The sequence below is a fragment of the Calidris pugnax genome, unplaced genomic scaffold (assembly GCF_001431845.1).
Source record: "Calidris pugnax isolate Ruff unplaced genomic scaffold, ASM143184v1 scaffold24, whole genome shotgun sequence".
Classification (NCBI taxonomy): Eukaryota; Metazoa; Chordata; class Aves; order Charadriiformes; family Scolopacidae; genus Calidris; species Calidris pugnax.
Window position 1 is genome coordinate 5,251,075 of NW_015090922.1, and position 19,867 is coordinate 5,270,941.

The following is a 19,867-nucleotide window of genomic DNA, read 5'->3' on the forward strand; positions in this document are numbered from 1 at the left end:
AGGCCTTACAATATTTCTTATTAAAAGAAGAAATCCTTTCTTTCCCTTCTCCCAACTAAGCCAGTGCACCTTAATGCAATGATGATATGTTAGACCCAGCAGTTGTCAAAGCATCGTATTACTGTGATGCCATAATGACACCCTGTCTCTGTAAAGTAGTCATGTTTTCTCAAATCACACGTTGCACCGTTGATTTCTGACATGACACTTCATTCAGTCACTTTCCTTTTCTTTGGCATCTCCATTCTCTGACAATAGCAGCTGGTGCCCATTTTCCTACTAAGTGATTCACATTTTGCCACTTTACTAGAGTGCAATTAGCTGAAGCAGAAAAAAATGCTCAATGTAAAGCAGCTCAGCTGAAATTGTTACTCAGCTCTTTAACGGGACCTGGTGAAAGTCACGAGACGTTGTTGCAGGCAGTGGTGCAAGAAGCAACATTATCATTTCTTTCCACAAAAATGTTTTTTTCCCTCTTGGATTCAGAGAAGGAGAGTATGGGAAATCACTGGGACATGCCGTACTGTCTACTGATTTTGGTATAGAATTGTGAAATGATAGCGGAAGCACAGTATTTGACAGGAAATATGAGTTTTATGGTCAAAGCAAGGAGCTGGCTTCCATTCCTGACTGCTACAGATTTACTGTGTCACCTAGACCAAGACTTTCTTTCATGTGTTTATTTTCATCGTTAAATGTATGACGATAACAAGTTAAGACTTTTTTGGTTAACATCCATGTGAGTTAAAGGAATGTATCAGGGAAAAATCGGATAGGTCGCACTGCTGGTGTAAAAAGTACCTAGGTGAGCGTAATACCACCTGCCTTGCTGCTGCTCCCACGTAGTAGCCATCATTAAAAAGGTCAACTGCGAACAACCTATTCTGATATTTATGGAAATAAGGTAATTCTCTCTTCAAGGAAAGAAAAACTTCTTGTGCAGGTAAAAGTGGACTTTTGTGTTGGCCTATAATAAAGATGTTCACTCTAATTATTGTGACTAACTATTATTGTCACTGAAACCACCAGCACAGCTCTGAAGTAGCGAGTGATGCTGTAAGCAAAGCTTTTCCTACTTGAAAAGCAAGCATAAATTGTGTTAACAGATTATCAAGTATTGGCATGTGGTTTTGACCTCCTTTAGGTATTGGTAATAAGGGCGATGAGGGAAGCATAACTTTCTGAACCAGTTGCATGGATGGATGGATTATAAAGAGCTCCCAGTGGTTTGAATGGGAAGGTTTTCTTTTTTAAGGCTATATACTGTAATCAGGTGCAGTTAATTTTTGCACTCGGCTTGTATATTGATACTGATTTAGCCAGTGTCAGCACTGTCAATATCATTATTAATGTGGCAGGTAGATGGAAATATGAATGTGATTGCATTAATAAATTCTTAATATATTCAACCTTTCATAGCACATAGCAATTTATTTGCTATTGTTTAAGACCATTTTAGCACATAGCATTACAATTTATTTGCTATTGTTTAAGACCATTTTAAAGCAGGAGTTGCATACTGAAGTGCTCTGTCATTCTGCCAGCAGTGACTGGCTTCAGGTCTTACTTAAACGAAGAAGTTGTGAAGTAAATTTAGCAGAAATGAAGAGTCATGCTATATATTGCATATTACTTGAGGCTTGCAGCACCCTATATAGTTTCTGTTGTAAATGGGCATGGAAATGTTTCTAGAGTCAATTAGTTACTTACCCTAAAGTTACTGAAAGGAAAGTTTACCCAAGAGCAACCAGTTGTTAGAAAACTTACCTGAGAACAGCCCACCACAAATGGAGCTGCCATTTATTTGACTTAAAATCTAGTAAAGAAAAAAAACAACTCCACCAAGGCATTAAAATAAATACTGTACATTTTTATATGACACATGTTATTTCTATTCATAAACCTTAACTAAATTTAGATTTTTATTAATCCAATGTGACCTAAAAATTTTGCATTAACAGCACAATGTGGAATTGGGCTTATTCTCTTTGAATGCAGATAAAGCCATCATCTTGAAAATAGCTCTTTCTGACAAAAAGGTGTTCTTTTGAAATAAAGTCTTATTCACTACATTCCTCTTAGAGTTAATGTGAATTTTAGTGCCTCTAATTTTAGATTGAAGTGAGGTCTAGAATAAAACCCACTGGCTGACAATTGAATTTATAGATAGTTGTGAATATTTCAGGCTTGAATAATAGAGCTGTAGAATTTCAGACACAGGGAGGAAAAGAGAATTAAGCTCCAACTGTAGTTTTAGACTATAATGCAATGGTGTCTAGGAATTCTTCAGTGTAACGAGCTAAGTAGTAATTAGGAGGGAACTGAGGGAGGGATTTTACAGAGATCTAGCTTAGGCATTATTCCAAATGTTCAGCGTGATAATTTGATGGTGGTCCCACCTGCCATCCGTGTAAGATGGGTCTTGAATTAACTTTGGTTCAGACGTGGTGCAGTAACGAAGGAGTGAAAGCAGTTGGTGTCTGTTGCCCACCCGCAGCTGGTACCCAGCCTCGACTCTGGTTCACCTTCAGGGAATTGAGAAAGTTTTTGTTCTCAGAGTCAGGCGCTGATGTTTTTGCTTTTCCTTGGAATGGTTAATGTTTTAACTTCGTTTGTGCTTTGCCAGCATGCACCAATCCAGTCTGTACTGTTTAAGCTGTAACCAAAAGCAGCTCTGTCTTGTTTAGTACCAGAAACTGCTACTTCAGAAGCATCATCAGACTGGCTTTAGCCTAAGCAACACTGGTGGTCAGATTTGAATGCTTGTAGAACTGAGTTTATGTTTTGGTTCTGACCGCTTGGAGTGGGAGATATCCACTTTTGCACTGGCTAAGACAACATAGATTTGGACAACTAATTAATTGCAAATAGCTTTTCTGGGAAGGGAAGGGTGACATTCGAGCTCGTTATTGCACAAATTGGAAAAAAAAAGATTGGCAGTGGGAGTTTTAGACAAGAACATGCCATCAAGCTGGTTATGACAGACTGTAGGCAGTGACTCTTACTGCTGTATTTTAAGACTTAATATGTGGAGTCACAGCAGTGGGGAGATGACAAGAAGACCAAGTACGTGTTTAGTCAATAAAAGGACCTTAGTGTTAGTGGATAGAAAAATAATGTAAAAAAAAAAAGTTGGTAGAATGTGAAAGTTAATTGATATTTTTAATCGTAGCTGTATAAAATTCAGTGTCAAAAAAGAGGAGAGAGAGACACCATGTTTTAGTACCCTAATAACTTCTTACTCAACTCTACGATCATAATGTATGTGAGAGCGGTCCAGTAATTATAAGGTAATAAGTGGAGTGGTGGTGTAAGTGCTCTAAATTAAAAGGAATTCGCAGAGCTGCTGTAAGTCAGTGCCGACCCGCTTTCTTTCAAATGTTGACTTGAGAAAAGTGCTTAGCCCAGAGTGCAAGTAGAGAGACAAGAGAGAGCTATCTATTAATTATAGCACTCATTAACAGTGACGGCTACAAGGCAGCAGATGCAGAAGAAAAGGCACACGCTACTGCAGGCTGGCAAGGGGATTTCCCCCCCTCCAGTTCTTGAGGAAAGGACAACACAAGCAGGTGGTCCAATGTAATAAGATATTTTCATGGCTTTAACCTTCCCATTTCCTTGGCCTATTTGTTGACACCAGATAGCTTGCTCCTTCCACCTCCCCAAATAAATTCTGATTTTAAGTTTAGAGGGTAACATTTCTGCACATCAGTCTGGCTGTTTTCCAAATTCACATGTCATTTGTTTTCAATAGAATTTTACAGTAAAAATTGCAGGCACTAAATAAGATCCATGGGCACTGATTTTAGGATATATCTTATCCTAAGCAGGTATTTTAATGAAGGGTCAGGCTTTGATCTCAGTTACACTCATTGGAAAGGAAGCCAGCCTTGTGGATTTATGTCTATTTTCCATTGGTGAATTTGATTCCAGATCTGAAGTAGAAATTGATTATTTATTCTTTTTTTTTTAACATGAGAAGGTGAAAAACTGAAGACAAGATCTCAGAAATCACTTTAGAAAGTTGAGTCAAGTTAGTCAAATTGTCTGGACTAATGTGTTTTTTTTTGAGAACACGAATCTATAGCTCCAGGTGGGTGGCCTTATGGGGTAGTTGCTTTTCTGCTGAAAATGTTTCTAGAGAAATGCTCATAACTGTCACCTGTACTTTGGCAGCATCTGGGAGTAGTGTCAGGAAAATGCTGGGTATGCCATTTCCTATTGTGGTCTCATAATCACAGCTGTAGATAATAAAGATAGTATCTGATTCAGAGCTTTCTAATTCTTATTTTTGTCCCTTGTTCTCCATAAAATATGTTTAAAAATAATTAAAAAAAACCTTGGGGATGGAATAAACAATTTTTTTCCCTCTAGAAAGCATCCGTTTGTCAGATCAAATGTTACATGACTTTATCTCAGATGCTTAATTCTGAAAATGTGAGAACTGAGAAGACAGAATCTTGTTCTGAAAGACAAAACTTGTCTCTAAAATTTCCTCTAATATATGTGTTTTTTTAGTCCAAGAATGGGACATGTAAAATGTCAGATCCTATAGAGCTGGAGATACATGGGATAGTGGCATAGTTATTACTGGTTAGTCTGAGGATAATGGCTAAAAGTAATTAATTTCACTTAGATTTTTTGAAAATGGAGTCCAGCCTTAATTATTTGTTAGAGTTCCCAGTTGATGTGCTACTCTGTTACTAAATAGCAGTAGCTATAATAAAGCAGTATCAATAAAGAAAAAAAATCTCTGTGGGAGACTTGCTCTTCAATTCTCGGATTAGTTCAATAGACGATGGGTGTGTGTTTTAGTCAAGTGTCTTGACAAATATTAATTATGGAGCAGAATATTTATGTCATCAAACCTGGAAATATTTGTTTCTGGTAATGATGAAATTTACGAAAAGAAAGTAGCAATTGAAACAGGAAGACATTATCAGCCAAGTCGCCTAATAATTTTTTTTTTTCATTTTTTGACTCGCTAGGTGAGAAGTTTAGAATTTACAGTTGATGTGAAGTTGACATGTAGCGTAAAAGGCAGGTGGAACGGACAATAGACAGATTTGGTCTCTTTAAAGTTTTTGTTTACTGCCTGTCTGGAGCTTTGACAAAGCTCTGTCATGCCCTTATGCTGATTACCTTCATGTAGAACAAGAGGTATTGACTAATGAATGAATGATGTGCAGTCCCTAACCCTTCCGGAGCAGCCTTAAAGAGCACTGTCTTTAATACACACATTCTTCTTTCTCTCTCTCCCCACTACAGGCTTCTCTGCAGAATGTCAAGCAAAGATCGACACATTGATTCTAGCTGTTCGTCGTACATCAAGACGGAACCGTCGAGCCCTGCCTCTCTGACGGACAGCATCAACCACCACAGCCCCGGTGGCTCTTCAGACGCCAGCGGGAGCTACAGTTCCACCATGAATGGACATCAGAACGGGCTGGACTCACCTCCCCTCTACCCTTCGGCCACAGGGCTTGGGGGCAACGGGCCGGTCAGGAAACGGTATGATGACTGCTCCAGTACCATCGCTGAAGATTCACAGACCAAGTGTGAATATATGCTGAACTCGATGCCCAAAAGACTGTGTTTGGTGTGTGGTGACATTGCATCAGGGTACCACTATGGAGTGGCTTCCTGCGAGGCCTGCAAGGCTTTCTTCAAGAGGACAATTCAAGGTTGGTTATTCTTTAAACTTTTTTCCTTTCTTTTGCTCAAAGTGAAATAGTATAATCCTTGACTAAATCCTGTTAGGACTTCAGACTGCCTGTACCTTTTCATTCTTCATAGTGTTTGGTCCTACGGATGGTACTGATGAAAAAGCCCGTTTGGGTTTCTTCTGGCAGGCATGTTAAGTCCACTGCCACATGTATTTTGATTATGAAAAATAGAAAAACACTGAAGCCATCCCGTACAGGTTCAGATTTGTTTTCTGTATGAGTTTCTCATGGATTTCCATAAATGATTGTTGCCAAGAAAACAGATTCTTTTCTGAAGGTTGTAATGGATGCCTCTTGAACACAACTTGTGGCTGGCACATAGGCATCCTGCTTGGGTTTTGCTTTTAGTAACACCACTACTGTACTTAAGCAGTTAGAGAAATCCAGTTAATTTTTGTTAAAGCACCAGGGCATTTAAAATCGGAAGAATATGCAATAGTGTAGTGCTTTGTGCATATCAGTATATTAATAATGGGTCTTTCACCCACAGTGGCCTTTAACAGGTTCAGCAAATACCTGTAAAATCACATCCTAAGGGAGAGTAAGTTGCCAGCTTTTGGTCTCTGCCCCATACCTTGTAGTAATCTGCTCTTGCTTCCCGTTACAAATGCACCACATATTTTGGCAGAAATTAGTAAGAATGCAATAATTTGCATGACCAGTTGTTCTAGCTTCAGAACCAATGGTGACAAAATAACCTTCTACTTTGATTTAGATATCATCCTTTCAAGTAAAATTGAAGGTGCTTTATTTAAAGAACATGAGGCCAAGCTTGGCCTGTGGTGTCACACTAAATTAAATTCAAACTTCAGAGACTAAAATTAGGTTGCTAAGTCCAAATTTAAGCTCCTCAATAAAACCTGCTTGATTTTCATAAATGTTGCCCACCTGGAATTCTCAGGAAGATAATGCAATCTGGTGGTATACTTTTCTTTTTGAAAGTGAATTATGATAAGGACCGTAAAGTTAGTTTCAATTTGTAATTTCACATAACCCCAAATTTGAAACATTTGGTCAAGATTCCTTAAATGTGGTGCTTCCATATTTAATGTAAAATTAATAAGGAAAAATAATGTTAAGTTAATTTATCCTTTGCTGAGGCAATAGCCATTTTTTTTTCCTCTCATCCATTTTACTACTGGGGGATTTGGGCCTTCTACCAGCATGAAGTACCTATTTTATTATGGCCATTGAACTACTAAAAAGAAACATAAGATTTCAGGTGTTCTAATTGAGCTGAGTGTTACAATGTTTGCAACCCATAAACAAACATAAGTGTGAAGATTCCTAGTGGACTGGGCTCATACGTAAAATGAGGGCATATGAAGAAAGAGTATGCTCATTTCAAGGTTTTGTTTTGAAAAAGGTGATTTCACTTGACCTTCAAGAACTTTTTCAGAAAAGCTGAAAAAATATTTCCACTGAGGTAATTTGTATTTTGTGATTGCTAGTCTTCAAGCACCAACTTCAACTAGCAAGTCTGGTTTTTTGTTATTTAATTGCTATGTAATATCTGTCCTACAGAACTGAATTGATGTATGATTATTTTAGTTGTATTTTGAGCATGAAAAAATGCCACAGAAACTTTAACCAACTAAAATGTTGACTTCTGGCAGTAATAGGTCTGCAACTTTACACCACACCACAGACAGCAAGTTTCTGGGCATGGAAGCACAAGACAGGGACGTCATTCTCCAGATTAGCAACTTGGAGTTGGCCAAGCAGCTCAAGTTAGAACTGGCAGCTGTGCAAAAAGTCTCAGTACAGTTAGAGCAGTAGCTGCATCAGCAGGTGACAGTGCTGTGAAGACAAAAAAAATAATGCAGTAAGGCAAAACCAAGCATCAAATGGAAAAACAATAATGGAGAAACTAAGAATAGGAAGTATGTTGCCATCGTAATATAATGAAAGCATCTTCGTTAATGGTGCTGACTAAACTGACACAACTACTCAGAGTTTTCAGATACCATCCAAAATAATGGAAGCTACTCTGGTGAATCAAACCAGATTGTGGTAAGTGAAGAACAAGAAATATGTAAGAAAAAGGTACTCCTCGTGTATTGAATGGGCAAAGCATACCTTTAAGCTTGCTTGAAGAATAATTCCCGAGGGTTTTTTTGCTCTAAATGACAGAATTTAGTGACAGTGTTCCTAGAGGTCATTCTTGCCTGTACCATTTTACTTCATGGTTCATACCACATTCTTTCTGTGCTTGTTTTCAAAATTAGTTGATTACTGCATGGCTGCAAATAAGAAAACAGGAAAATGGAAAAAAAACCCAAGAAATTTATACAGAATAGTAATCTGGGTTACCTGAGGAGTCAAATATAGTAACTGTGCATATTTAAGGATAATGTGTCTTGGTGCAAAGAATTGCTTATTTTAAGTTATACTAATTTAATTGTGATGGGTACTTAATTACAGGTTCAGTGAAAAAGAACATTTAACTTCCTAAACCTTTCTTGTTTATAATTTGTGAGTTACTAAATTAGCTCAGATTTGTAGAACCTAAGTGCTACTCCTGATGAAGTCATGGGCAAAACTGCCCTAACTTCAGTGAGAGCAAGGCTCAGCTGATAAAGTTAGATTATGAAGCACATCTTGTGTTCAGGTCGTGCCCAGTGTTCTTTCCACTAAGTCAATGGGATTCTTTCCATTTCAAAGGAGTCTTTTGAAATCTTAGTAGGTGAAAGCGACAGGCAGCTGTTCAGAGAGCCAGCACAGTATCTGTACGCCACTAGCATCTTACATAAGACAAAAGTGAAGTGCATCACAGGATACCTATTGGCCCCTTACATGAGGCTAATTTTGCTATAACATAGAGTATACACCTGATTTTAAGGGTAATGGTGACTAACATTCCATTTCAGATGACAACAGTTTAGTCTAAAGAATGTCCATTCCTGCCTGAAGGATTTCTCCTCCTCTTCTTCCTGCTTCTTGCAATCCCTGCTAATTTTCTTACACGTAAAAAAGTGAAATAAGCCCTGTCTTGAATTATAAGAAGTAATAATTTTGTCTTTTTTAATATATGTTTTTAACATAGCACAGAAATACATTTGGGTTTGTGGTAAAGAATGCATAGTTTACGATAAAAATTAGTAATACTAGAAAAAATTAGAAACAAGAAATGACCTGGCTAAAAAACCAAACCAAAACCCATGAAAAAGCTGACTCAGTATGTAAAATCATCTTAGGTCATAGTAGAATCTAATGACGTTCTGCCCCCTTTTGTGACATACAGGGGATGGGGGAACTGGATGTTCTCTCTGCTCAGCCTAGTACTCAGTCAGCTGCAGCTCTCAGTTTGCTTCTGGGATAATTTACATGATGGCTGATTGCAAATGTCTCACAGAAACACACAGCCAAATCTCCCCAAAATTGGCTTAACATCAGAGATAGCAGAAAATAGAAACATCTAAAAATAGCTCCAGGTCCATTGATTTTTAGGGTCTCTCCACAGTTTTTGCTGTGCACTGTATTATCTTGAAAACTCCAAGCTTTCATTAAAAGAAAGAGAGAAAAAAAGAATTTTCAGTTGTCAGCTGGGTGCAAAAGTCTTGTGTTCAGCACAAAGGTCTTGTACTTACTAGATATTTTATAGTGAATATTTAGTGTAAATACATTTCTCATAATTCTTATTTGCTCAGTTATCACAGAGACTAGTAAGTACACATTTTGCATTAATAATATGTAATTACTCAGTGCCTGTAACTTAAACGTTTCTGTAAGTGGATTGAAATGGTATTCTTGCTTTCAGTAGAAAGATTGCAGGATTTACAGATTCAAAGACAGTTTATGATTTTGTTTTATTTTAGCCTTCATCTCTCTAATGGCCTTCATCTAGACAACTTTTTTCCTCCCTTCTTTCATATCTTCAGGACTGTTGTCTTTGGACTCTTTAAACTACCATGGAAAGGTAGTGTGAAAAGCTTAGGTATTGATATGTTGTCTTCCTGGTCAGGCTTGTTGCAAAAGTGTCAGAGCTTACTTATTATTTCCTTGGGCAGTGTTTGAATTATCACCACAAAAGCTAAAATATTTTGCATTCAGTAGTCCTTGTAGTTCTTGGGCTTTGTTTTGTCTATATGTTTATTTTTTAGTGAAAAACTGTTGGATGAACAGTATTGAGATAGCAATCTTCTGTTTATACACAGGATGAGTAAAGCAATAGGTAGTAAAAGCCCTGCAGTCATACCCTCACTGTCTCATTTAAGAGCTTTATCCTTGAAAGTTATGTCCTGTCCATGTCTCTTAACACAAACAAGAAATATTCCATCCTGTGAATACTGTCTTTTTAGTCATTACATGAACTAGACCAAGTCTACAATCTAATTTTATGCTGATCATCTAAGAGCCTTTAACTCTACAGTTCTGCAGTAATGTAGTTCCTATGGTCTTCAAAGCCTGCCTAAACTAGGAGCTAGATTTAACTGCTTTGTACTTTGTTCACCTTTTTGGTTACTCAGAGTTGGTTTTAATCCCTTTAGTGTTCAGGTTTGTTAACCCTCTTTAGAGTGTTACCCATTACTGAGCCAATTTGTAAATGTACAAACACTTTGCAGTAGGTATATCTCTGTGGTTTTTTGTTTTAATCAGGAAAGTTAGACCTAGCTATGTAAATTCAGGTAAGGTGACACTTAAAATGGCCAACATAAAGTTTGATTCGAAGTTGCACAGGACCAAAGTGGCTTTCAAAGGCTAATCTGCATCTCTCAAAGCTGACTCTTGTAATACTGCACATCATTTTTGTGGAGGAACTGAAAGAAAGTAAAGTAAGATTTTATGGCTCTTCAGAGTCTTTACTGGTAGCTAAGACTATAGTTTTTTTATAGAAAGATAGGGTAGAGGCTTGCATCTTAGCACAATAGTCTGTGGACCTTGGCTCTGGTGCAAAGATGGCAGCCCTCCAGTGAACCTAACACTAAATGTCACCTGAGTCTGCCATTACCTGATTAAATCATTCACCTTCCTTATATAAGTGAAAGTCTGTGAATCAGCATTTCTTTCAAAGAATATTTTAAGCAAGCAATGATAGATATCTTCCCTTTTCCTCTGGTTTCTCTGTGCCTGTGGCCAACCAAGCTAGTGAGTAAGTATTTTTAATGCTTTCCAACAGGTCTTTTAATCCTGTCATAATGTCATTGTGTAACTATGGCAGCTGAACAAGATGAGGCAGTAAAGTATAAACATACTGAAATCTGAGAACCAGAGAGAAGTTTAAAAGTGTACAGATGGTTCTATCCTTTTTACTATCTCTGATTTCCTTACAGCCTTGTAAATTATATGCTGCACTTAGGTTATTAGGGAATAAGAATGAGCATCCTGATTTATGCATGGCTATTTCAAATCCATCAGAAATACTCAGAAAGAGATGTGGTTTACAAATAGTACTAATAGTACAGTGGTATGTATCAATGCCATTATAATTACATCTGGGTCTCTATTTGAAAGCTCCCGGCCCACTTATGAAGCTCTGTTTAGTTTGAAACTATATACATGTGAAGTCTCAGTTAGCAAATGATTTATTTTAATGTTTCTATAACTTTTTTAATTACTTTTTTTTTTATTGCTGTGAAAGTAATTTGGTTTGCAGCTTTACAGACCAATATGTTCTGTGTGCTCATAAACAAACAATGACAATTTTCCATGCTCGCTTGGTAGGATGTATCAAAATCGACCTATATTACATATCAATAGAGACAAAATGTAGATAGTTCAGTCTTTCTGACTTGGACAACTCTTCAGTGACTCCCAGGTGGCAGGGGATCAGTTCTATTTGTGTCTTCAAAGCGTTGATTCTCTCTTAAGATGACCTAAATACCCTTCATTTCTGTTGAAGATAAAGAAGTTGACTTCAGTGGGAATCAAAGGTTGTTGGGCCCTTACAGGTGTCATTCAGCTCCCTCATATCAGCCTCATATTGAAAATTATCATGGTTTTTATGATGCTGGAAACCCATCTACCTGACATTAAAGGCTCATGCAAAAATGTCATGCTGTCAGACCAACCAGCATCACCAGATTTTCATTTTAAATCTCCATTCATGTTGCTTTCTAGGAACAAAAGAAAAAGAAATAAAAAATACGTAGTTCTAAGTGTATTATAGTTCAGTAACATAGTACACTGGCTTCTTCTAAGCAACTGAACATAGTGGTTTAGTTTAAAATGTACTTTTAATCTGGCTGTGTCCCTCTGTCAAATACCATCTTACACTGTAGAGTTATTTTAAAACTAGATGCTTCTCCCGGGTGTCTTATTGTAACAGGAGACGCAGCACAAGCAATGGACATACAAGCATAACCTTTGGTTCTATCATCTTAAAAATATGTTTGAGACATTTAGAAACCAGATCTTTACATGTTCTGGAACTCTGTGTGTGTAGTATTGTTTCTGAAGTCATCTGGGTGAAAAATTGTGAATACAGTCAGCTTTAGGCTTAATCAGCTCCAGATGACATGTAGCAGAATTCATAGGTCTGTACTTCATAGGGCTTTCTACAGTATCAGGTGAATCCATCTAAGGATTTGTCAGCCAAAACTGGATTCAGTTAGGTTCAGACGCAACCTTATTTCAACCTGACCCCATTTCTGAAACCTTATCGATAAGAGTGCTTTTACTTGTGAAAATATTTACTTACACTTAAATTCAGTTGAGTTCTGACTGCAAAGTAGGGAACAGAGTCTGCAAAAACTGAAACTTTAACCTGAGAGAAAATAATTTTACTTTCCTCAGTTCAGCTTTGCTAAGACCTATAAATATCAAATACATTTTTAAGTCCACCTTGGACTTTTTCTCTATCCTTCTTTTCCTTAGTTAGCCTGTTACTCTTTATTTCCAACAGCACCTACTTCTCAGTTTCTCAGGAACTATTATTTTCTCTTCTGGTGGGATTACATATCAAGGTGTGACCTTGTAATTCACTACTGTAATTCACTCTCTGTGTTGGCTTAGATTCTCTTGTCTCCCTTTCTGAGACTTCTCTTATTAATTCCCAGAAGACCTATAGCTGTAATCCTGGCTACCTTTCATTTTCCAGAGTTTTCATGCATGCTAGTCCATAGCCAAGCAGGTGTATTCCTTTGGGTCTGTCACCCAGGAAAACAGAGTATGAAGGTGATACCAGCAATTCTATTAAGAATAATGAGAATCCTTGCTTTTTAAATGCAAGTTTGTGAAAAAAGGTTATTAGGTTACAGAAGCTCAAAGTTTAGGAGAAAAATGGGGTAGTGTTGAATATAAATAAAGAGATCCTGAAATACAGTTTCATGAGCTGATTATAGCATGAAATTATTACATTGAAGGAATATTTAATTCTCCTCTGTTGGTTTGCTGCCTTTTTTTTTCTGTTTTTATTTTTATTTCTGGACCTACACTCCCACACAGTAAAAGTTTCAGAACTGGTATCTTCAACATTCTTCCTGCTTTTCTAAGTGGATCATGGCTTCTCTTTCCAGACATGCATTCACCCTGTATCTCAGTCTTCCTCATGTCTTTTACTTCTCCAAAGATTTTCTGAGCATATTCCAATAGCTCATAGCAATCCTTTTACATCTTTAGTGTCATAATATCAAATATTCTGGTATTTCTGGAAGAGAGACCCCTGTTTCAGCCTGTCCCAGAGACTGGAGCCAGTTTCTAGAGCCAGCTTTGCACTCTGGATATCTGTGAGGTTCTAAAGTTGTAACTGTTGATGACAGTAAATTCATTTGGGATAAGATGCCAAGGCATGAGGCCTGGTGCTTTCAGTGGCCTCTTATTTGTCACGGTTCTCACTCCTCCTCTTCGGTTTCCTTGTGTGTCGCTGCTACTTCTGTGCAAGAAATGGCCAAAACGGTCTCAAGAATCTTGGATGAGTCTAGTTGCTCTCCTAGCTTGTAAAGCCATCAAGTAAGTCCCTGTACCATTAATATTGTACTATGACTCCACATCTCATTCAGGTAATCTCCAAACCCCTCTGTGAGATTAAAAGAACGGTATCTTGGCCCCCTTATCCTCAAGCTGTGTGTAAAGATCTGACAGTCTGAAGCACCTAAAACCAGAGAGCCAGTTTTGCAGGATTTTGCAGTTCACCTGCTATCTCAAGATCAAATGGCATCATATTTTCAGTGAGTCTTGATAGGCATAGTGTGTTAGATGTATTTTCTCATCTTTTGGCTGAGATAATAAAATTTTAAAAATTAGTAGAAAAAAGGAATTGTTTTTAAATAAACATTCCTCAGTGCATGAGGAGAGAAAAGGTACTCAGGCTGGCATAAATCCCACACAGCACAGGGCAGTGTGTTTGGGGAGTGAAGATTTGACATATATTTTTATTTTCAAACGTCATACTAATTTACATTACTCAGCCCTTTAACTGCCAAACTGTAAAAGTCCATTATGCTACTGAAAGGAATATACAAATTATCCCCTGGCACTTCAGGCAGGAGTTTTACATATACGCTGTTATTCTATCAGCCAGCTAGCTGCACGATTCTATTAAGGAGTAAGTGAGAAAATTATATTGCCTGCAAACTAATTGTACAAAAGACTCAGAAATAAGTAATCAGAGCCCAGTTCTTTCTGAAAACCAGCCAGGAGATATTACAAATTGCTCGATCATTCTTGTCAGTCCATTTTAAAGACTCGGAGCTGCCATGTTGATTTTGTTCACTGTATAATACAGCTACCTCTCCGACTCTTGACAGGACTGGGCAAACTCAACTTATCCTCTTACTAGCTGCTCGATTTCAGCCTCTAGCATGATGCAGTAGACCAGTAACTGGTAGAGCTTCCTTCTGAATCTTCTTCATTGAAATAAAATGCAGATCTGAGCATCTTGAATAGATATTCATATGTGAAGTGGTGACAAAATGTTAGTTTTTTCCGTATTCTAAAATGCTTAAACACTTTAGGAGAACTAGCTACAGCCATTGGTAAGATATGTATCTTTCTGCAGCAATAAATCCAGTTACTGTAACTCTACTGAGTTCTTTGTAGGAACTCTTTCCAACATCCTCCAAGTTTATTTACTAACATAAAAAATTAAGATTGAACATCTGCTGTAAAATATAATTCATTAAAGTAAAGCAGCCTAAATTGGTAGGAGAAGATTCCCCCTTTAAGTATTGGAATCTAAGTGACAGAATCATAGCTTATTGTAGAATTCTTGAAGTGGCAAAAATTTGTGGAAAAAATAAGTTATGTTGTCTATGCATAATGTGCTGCACACTACAGACCCTTGTGTGTTTCACGGGATTTTATGCAAGACCAAGATGTTAGGATATGGCTTAGAAGTGTCCACTTAGGCAAATAAGTAATTTTGCTTATACTTTTCTGGTTTTGAATACTCCTTTTTGTGTTGACATTTGTACCTTTGTCATCTGTGCCTTTGCACAAGGGCTCTGGCTATGGTGGGAACCCTCGACTTGCCTTGGTACAGAGCTTTGCTGCTTGAAGTTCTGTGTTGTAATCTCGATCTTGTTTTTGATCAAGATCCTGTCTGACCATTTGCAAAGATATCTTTGATCTTGTGCAAAGCATTTCTGATTCCCTGTTTCTTTTTTTGAAATGGGAATGGTAATACATTTATTACTATAATATGATGAAGTTAATTAGATAAAATTTGTGAGTGTCTTTGAAGGTCTCCCTGTGTAGTGGTTGTGCCTCGCTAAGAGTGCCTTGTTAGAGTGTGAAAAGATGTGAATCTTTTTTTACACTTGCCTTTAACATCCTTTCCTATGTATTCTTCCAGGAGTGTTATTTCTACCTTCAATAATACATATTGGAAAGTAGTTTTGCAGGAACTGTTGTGCCAGATTTCTTACCCACCATATCCTTCAGTTTCTCACATAGTTTTCATCTCAGGAGATAAGAAAAGGAAAGAGAAAGAAACTGAAGTTTGAGTTTTGTCAACAAGAACCATTAGCATTCAGACATACCAAGATCTGTTTTACTCACCAGCATTCCTAAGTCAGCTACGCAGCAATGTTCAGGAGAAACAAAGCCTGCAAAAGGCTGAAAAGGTTGTGCAAAGTATGCTGGTAGTATTGGCAGAATATATATTGCACCACACAGACCTCCTTTATCATAAATACTTAACCAAATTTCAATAGATGTAAGTGGTTTAAGTATTACTTCCTGTTGAATTAGCAGTTGCTGAGTATTTGAGTCTGTGCAATCCTGCAATCCACTAATGTGATATTTAATGAGGAGACATCAGTCTGGAGAAAGGTAGTCAATATAAATCAGTGTTTACAAAGTGTGATTAACTCTGAAATATTTCATCAATGCTGTGGTCCCAGGCAGACTCTATGCTAATTATTAGATCCTGCGCGTGTTTCAGGGGACTTTGACGGACCCTGAGTGCAGCAAACATGGAGCAGCAAAATTGCAATTATGCTCGGACTGTCTCTGATGACAATTTATGCATTTGGTGTGATGACCTCTTGCTTCCCAAGAGGGCAATAAACAGAATGCATTTTCATTAAGATACTAATGCACTTAATCACAGGGGGAAAGGGTTAGAAAGTAAAGAAATACCTTTAAAGCAAGATGTGACAGGCTGATGGGGAAGATACTTTATTTAAAAGTCAGTTTCCTGGTGAAACTTCTGACTGCTGCAAAGTCTGTCATACTGAATGTAGTCATGGGTAATAGGATGCATGGCTGGGCAGATGAATAAGCTGAGCTAAGCTGTTCTATGAAAAGTGCACTGGTACTAGGGCAAAAGGGAACAGACATTCTCCCATTTGGACTTGGATAGCCAAAGATGTGATTTTTAAAAATGTAAAGAAAATTACGTGTGTATATTTTACTCATTAATTTTCAGGCTTTTTTTTTTCTTATTTTAAGGATGAATAATATGTACTAAGCAGTAACACGGAAAAATAGAGACACTGCTTTACCCAGGAAGGCTCACATATAAGGATCTAGCTTATTCTGGGCCTTAAGGACAGTTAGGAGAGGCAGAGGCAAGCATCTCTCCCAGTTTTTGTTATTCTGACAACTTGGTAGAAATCTTATTTCTGATACCTCTCAGTACAAGAACTCTGTATAAAATACAGAGAGAAGGGAAGACGTTCTGGCTGAGAGATCTGACTTGGCAGCTGTTGAACGTGCTAGATGTGGTGGTAGCAACGCTGGTGAGCACTGCCTGAGCACCGTACCTGTTGTGGAAGGAGAAGGGTGAAGCTCTGTAGTATCAGTTACAGTTGATTGTGCTATAAAGCACAACAGTCTCCTTTTTATATTCTAGACAAAGAAAGACTGATGAAATTAATGAAAAAAAGGAAATGAAGAGTGCTCAGGCTAGGAGCCTAACCGTGTGGCTCAGTACAGACAATAAATGACAAAATTTCCTCCTGCTACCAGCAGGAATAACCTATGTGAAGGATTTTGCTAGGGACCATGTATGGAGCCAGACACAGACTCACGTTAATTGCGGATTTGTATATATATATATGGGTTTTTTTATATATATAGCTGTCTAGATTAAAAAAAAAAAAGGTCAAAAAGCTCATTTTTTATCTTGGGTTGTAATTTTACTTGACAGGTTTTTCCTTTCTACAGTGGTATTTACTCTTTATATATTCCAAAATCAAATATAACATCAATTGTATGAGTACTTCATATATCTATTGTGTTGGTTAGTCAGTGATTCTGAATGCCTCTCTCTTCCTGTACTTTCTACTGCAGGTAATATAGAATACAGCTGCCCAGCAACGAATGAATGTGAAATCACAAAGCGCAGACGCAAGTCCTGCCAAGCCTGCCGCTTCATGAAGTGTCTAAAAGTTGGCATGCTGAAAGAAGGTAAGACCAATCAAGTCAACATGCAAACAAATGCATGCAACAACTGTAGGGCAATCAGGAAAGAAGAGAGATTGGTGAATGATCTCATCAGTTATTGTAAATGAAATTTTCACATACGCTTACTCTTCCTGACAGCCTGTTTCTAAGCTCTGGAATCATGGTGTATTTATGTAGAGTTCATCTCCTCTGGAATATTTCTAACTATGTGTAGGACATCAAAATTTTACCTTAGCATTCAGTCTCCTAGAGTAGGTAACTAATAGAATAATCATCAGAATACATCCTCTTATTTTTCTTAACGCTTTAACATCATGAATTCTCAAAGATTTCCTTCCTCCATTCCTTATCCACTGTTAGGGCATCCCAGTTTTGGTAGAAGCATGCTCAGTGCCTTCTTTTCCTTTTGCTCAGTCTTCATTTCATCAGGACAAACAAAAGAGTTAGTTCTGAAACAAGTAAAAATATTGAGTATGTCTACTGAAGTTACTGTAACTACACTAGCACAAATAATGACATCAGAAAAGGAGAATCCACCCCTCTCTCTTTTTTTTTTTCTTCTAAAAGCATTTGAGAACACATGCCCCTACATGTAAGTATATGTTGAGTTTATCGTTTACATTTTTAAGATACTGAGTAACAGGGAAACAGAAGAAAATGTTTCTGAGAAACACTACTGTCTCACCAAGGACTCGATTCATCAATGTTACAGAAAGAGGCAATTCCTTAAGTCTTGGTCGCCTGCTATGCACTTCTATTGCTGTTAATGTATATGCAGAAGTAAACATTATGTACTTGTATCGTATACATTATTATTCTAGTGCACTGTTACCACCAAGAAAGAATAACAGAAGATGTCATGGACTTCTGAGCTAGATAACCTTTTAAAATAAAATCAATGTAATGTTTTCTAAATATTTTCTCCAGTGGAGAGTACTTTGTGTTAAGCAACCGCTTTAAAATAGTCCCATGCAATTTTGCTTTGTCAGTACTTAAAAAGCTTTTTAAGCTGATTTTTGCAAATCGTTTGATGGTAATTTAAAACAGGTTTAAGTATACAGTTATCTGGGTAAAATCCAAGAGCAACGAAGACCAGTGGAGAGATGATGGACAAATTAGGCCTATCACGCACCTACAGACATATTCTTATTGGATTATACTTACTAAGAATAAACCTTGTTCTGTGCAACCGCTTTGGCAGATGCTATGATCCTGTGAGCCAAATCCTGCTGTCCTTAGTCTTACTTGAGCAAAACTCCTGTCAGATTCAATGGGGATTTTGCCTCAGTAAGTATGGCAGGATTTGACCCACTCTTCCAGTGGTGGTGGAAGGGTTCTTTTCTTGTCAAAATCCTCATATAACTGACCACTGGGAGCAGTTACTTAAAGGTTAAATTGTGAGGCTTAGATAAACTATAGAAAGAAAGGAAATGGCTGAGTATGGCACCTCTTGAGAGGGACTGTGCTGCTTAACACCTTTATTTAGTAAGCTAAGACCCTATATCACAAGTAACCTAATATGCAGATATCTTGAGCAACTTTTTTGGTAATGAAACAGTACTACCAAGAATACAAACAGTTGAATTGGTTTAGACTTTTTCTTTTAGATTTTGGAGGTACCATCGCCATCGCACATCCATTAACATATATATGTAAAAAATCTAGTCTGTGTGCAGCTTCTGTGACTGCATGAGGAAATGAATTGACTCTTCTACAAATGAGTAATAATTATCTCAGTTACCAAAACTGTGTATAGATCTACTATGTTTTTGCACATGATTTTGGTAACTGAAATAATTTAGTTCGATTCAGGTGCACATTGTGAATCAGATTTTTTGCCCGAGAGACCATTGTTTATGGATGCAAATCAATCCCACAAGTTTTCATAGTCAGAATTTTTAAAATTTTCTATCCTAAAAGTGCATACTTTTTTCTGAAAGTTCCACAATGACAAAATAACTAATTCCGGTGAAAAGAAGGTTCCTTTTAGTAGCCCTACTTCTGGGCACATCATAGTTCTCCCATTCTCCTTGTGTGAGATTTTCTTTCAAAACATAGTAACATTTCTACTTATTTTTAATTACAGAGTCTTTAGATAACTTACCATCTTTTCAGATATTGCTTACCTACCATTTAGTAGGACAACCTAAAAGAACCTGCAACGGCATTTCGTTTTCTTTTCTGAAACCATACTGATTCATAGTACACTTTTAGGACTGTACTTGGAACAGATTTTTTTTTTTTTTCTTTTTTTTTTTTTTTTTTTTTTTTTTTTTTTTTTAAAAAAAAAAAAAAAAAAAAAAAAAAAAAAAAAAAAAAAAAAAAAAAGTTCTAGGAAAAATATTAAACCC

The 19,867-nt window shown here is 37.2% G+C and overlaps 1 protein-coding gene across 9 annotated transcripts in view; it reads left to right on the forward strand.

Moving 5' to 3' along the window:
• The window catches only part of ESRRG (estrogen-related receptor gamma), a 396,968-nt gene that overhangs the window by 262,831 nt on the left and 114,270 nt on the right, over window positions 1–19,867 (forward strand). For all 9 annotated transcript variants that reach the window (XM_014950743.1, XM_014950739.1, XM_014950742.1 and 6 more), the window contains 2 exons: window positions 5,269–5,684; window positions 17,403–17,519. In XM_014950743.1, coding sequence (XP_014806229.1) covers window positions 5,282–5,684; window positions 17,403–17,519 — 520 coding nt within the window. In that variant the 5' untranslated portion in view covers window positions 5,269–5,281. The remainder of the gene's footprint in view (window positions 1–5,268; window positions 5,685–17,402; window positions 17,520–19,867) is intronic.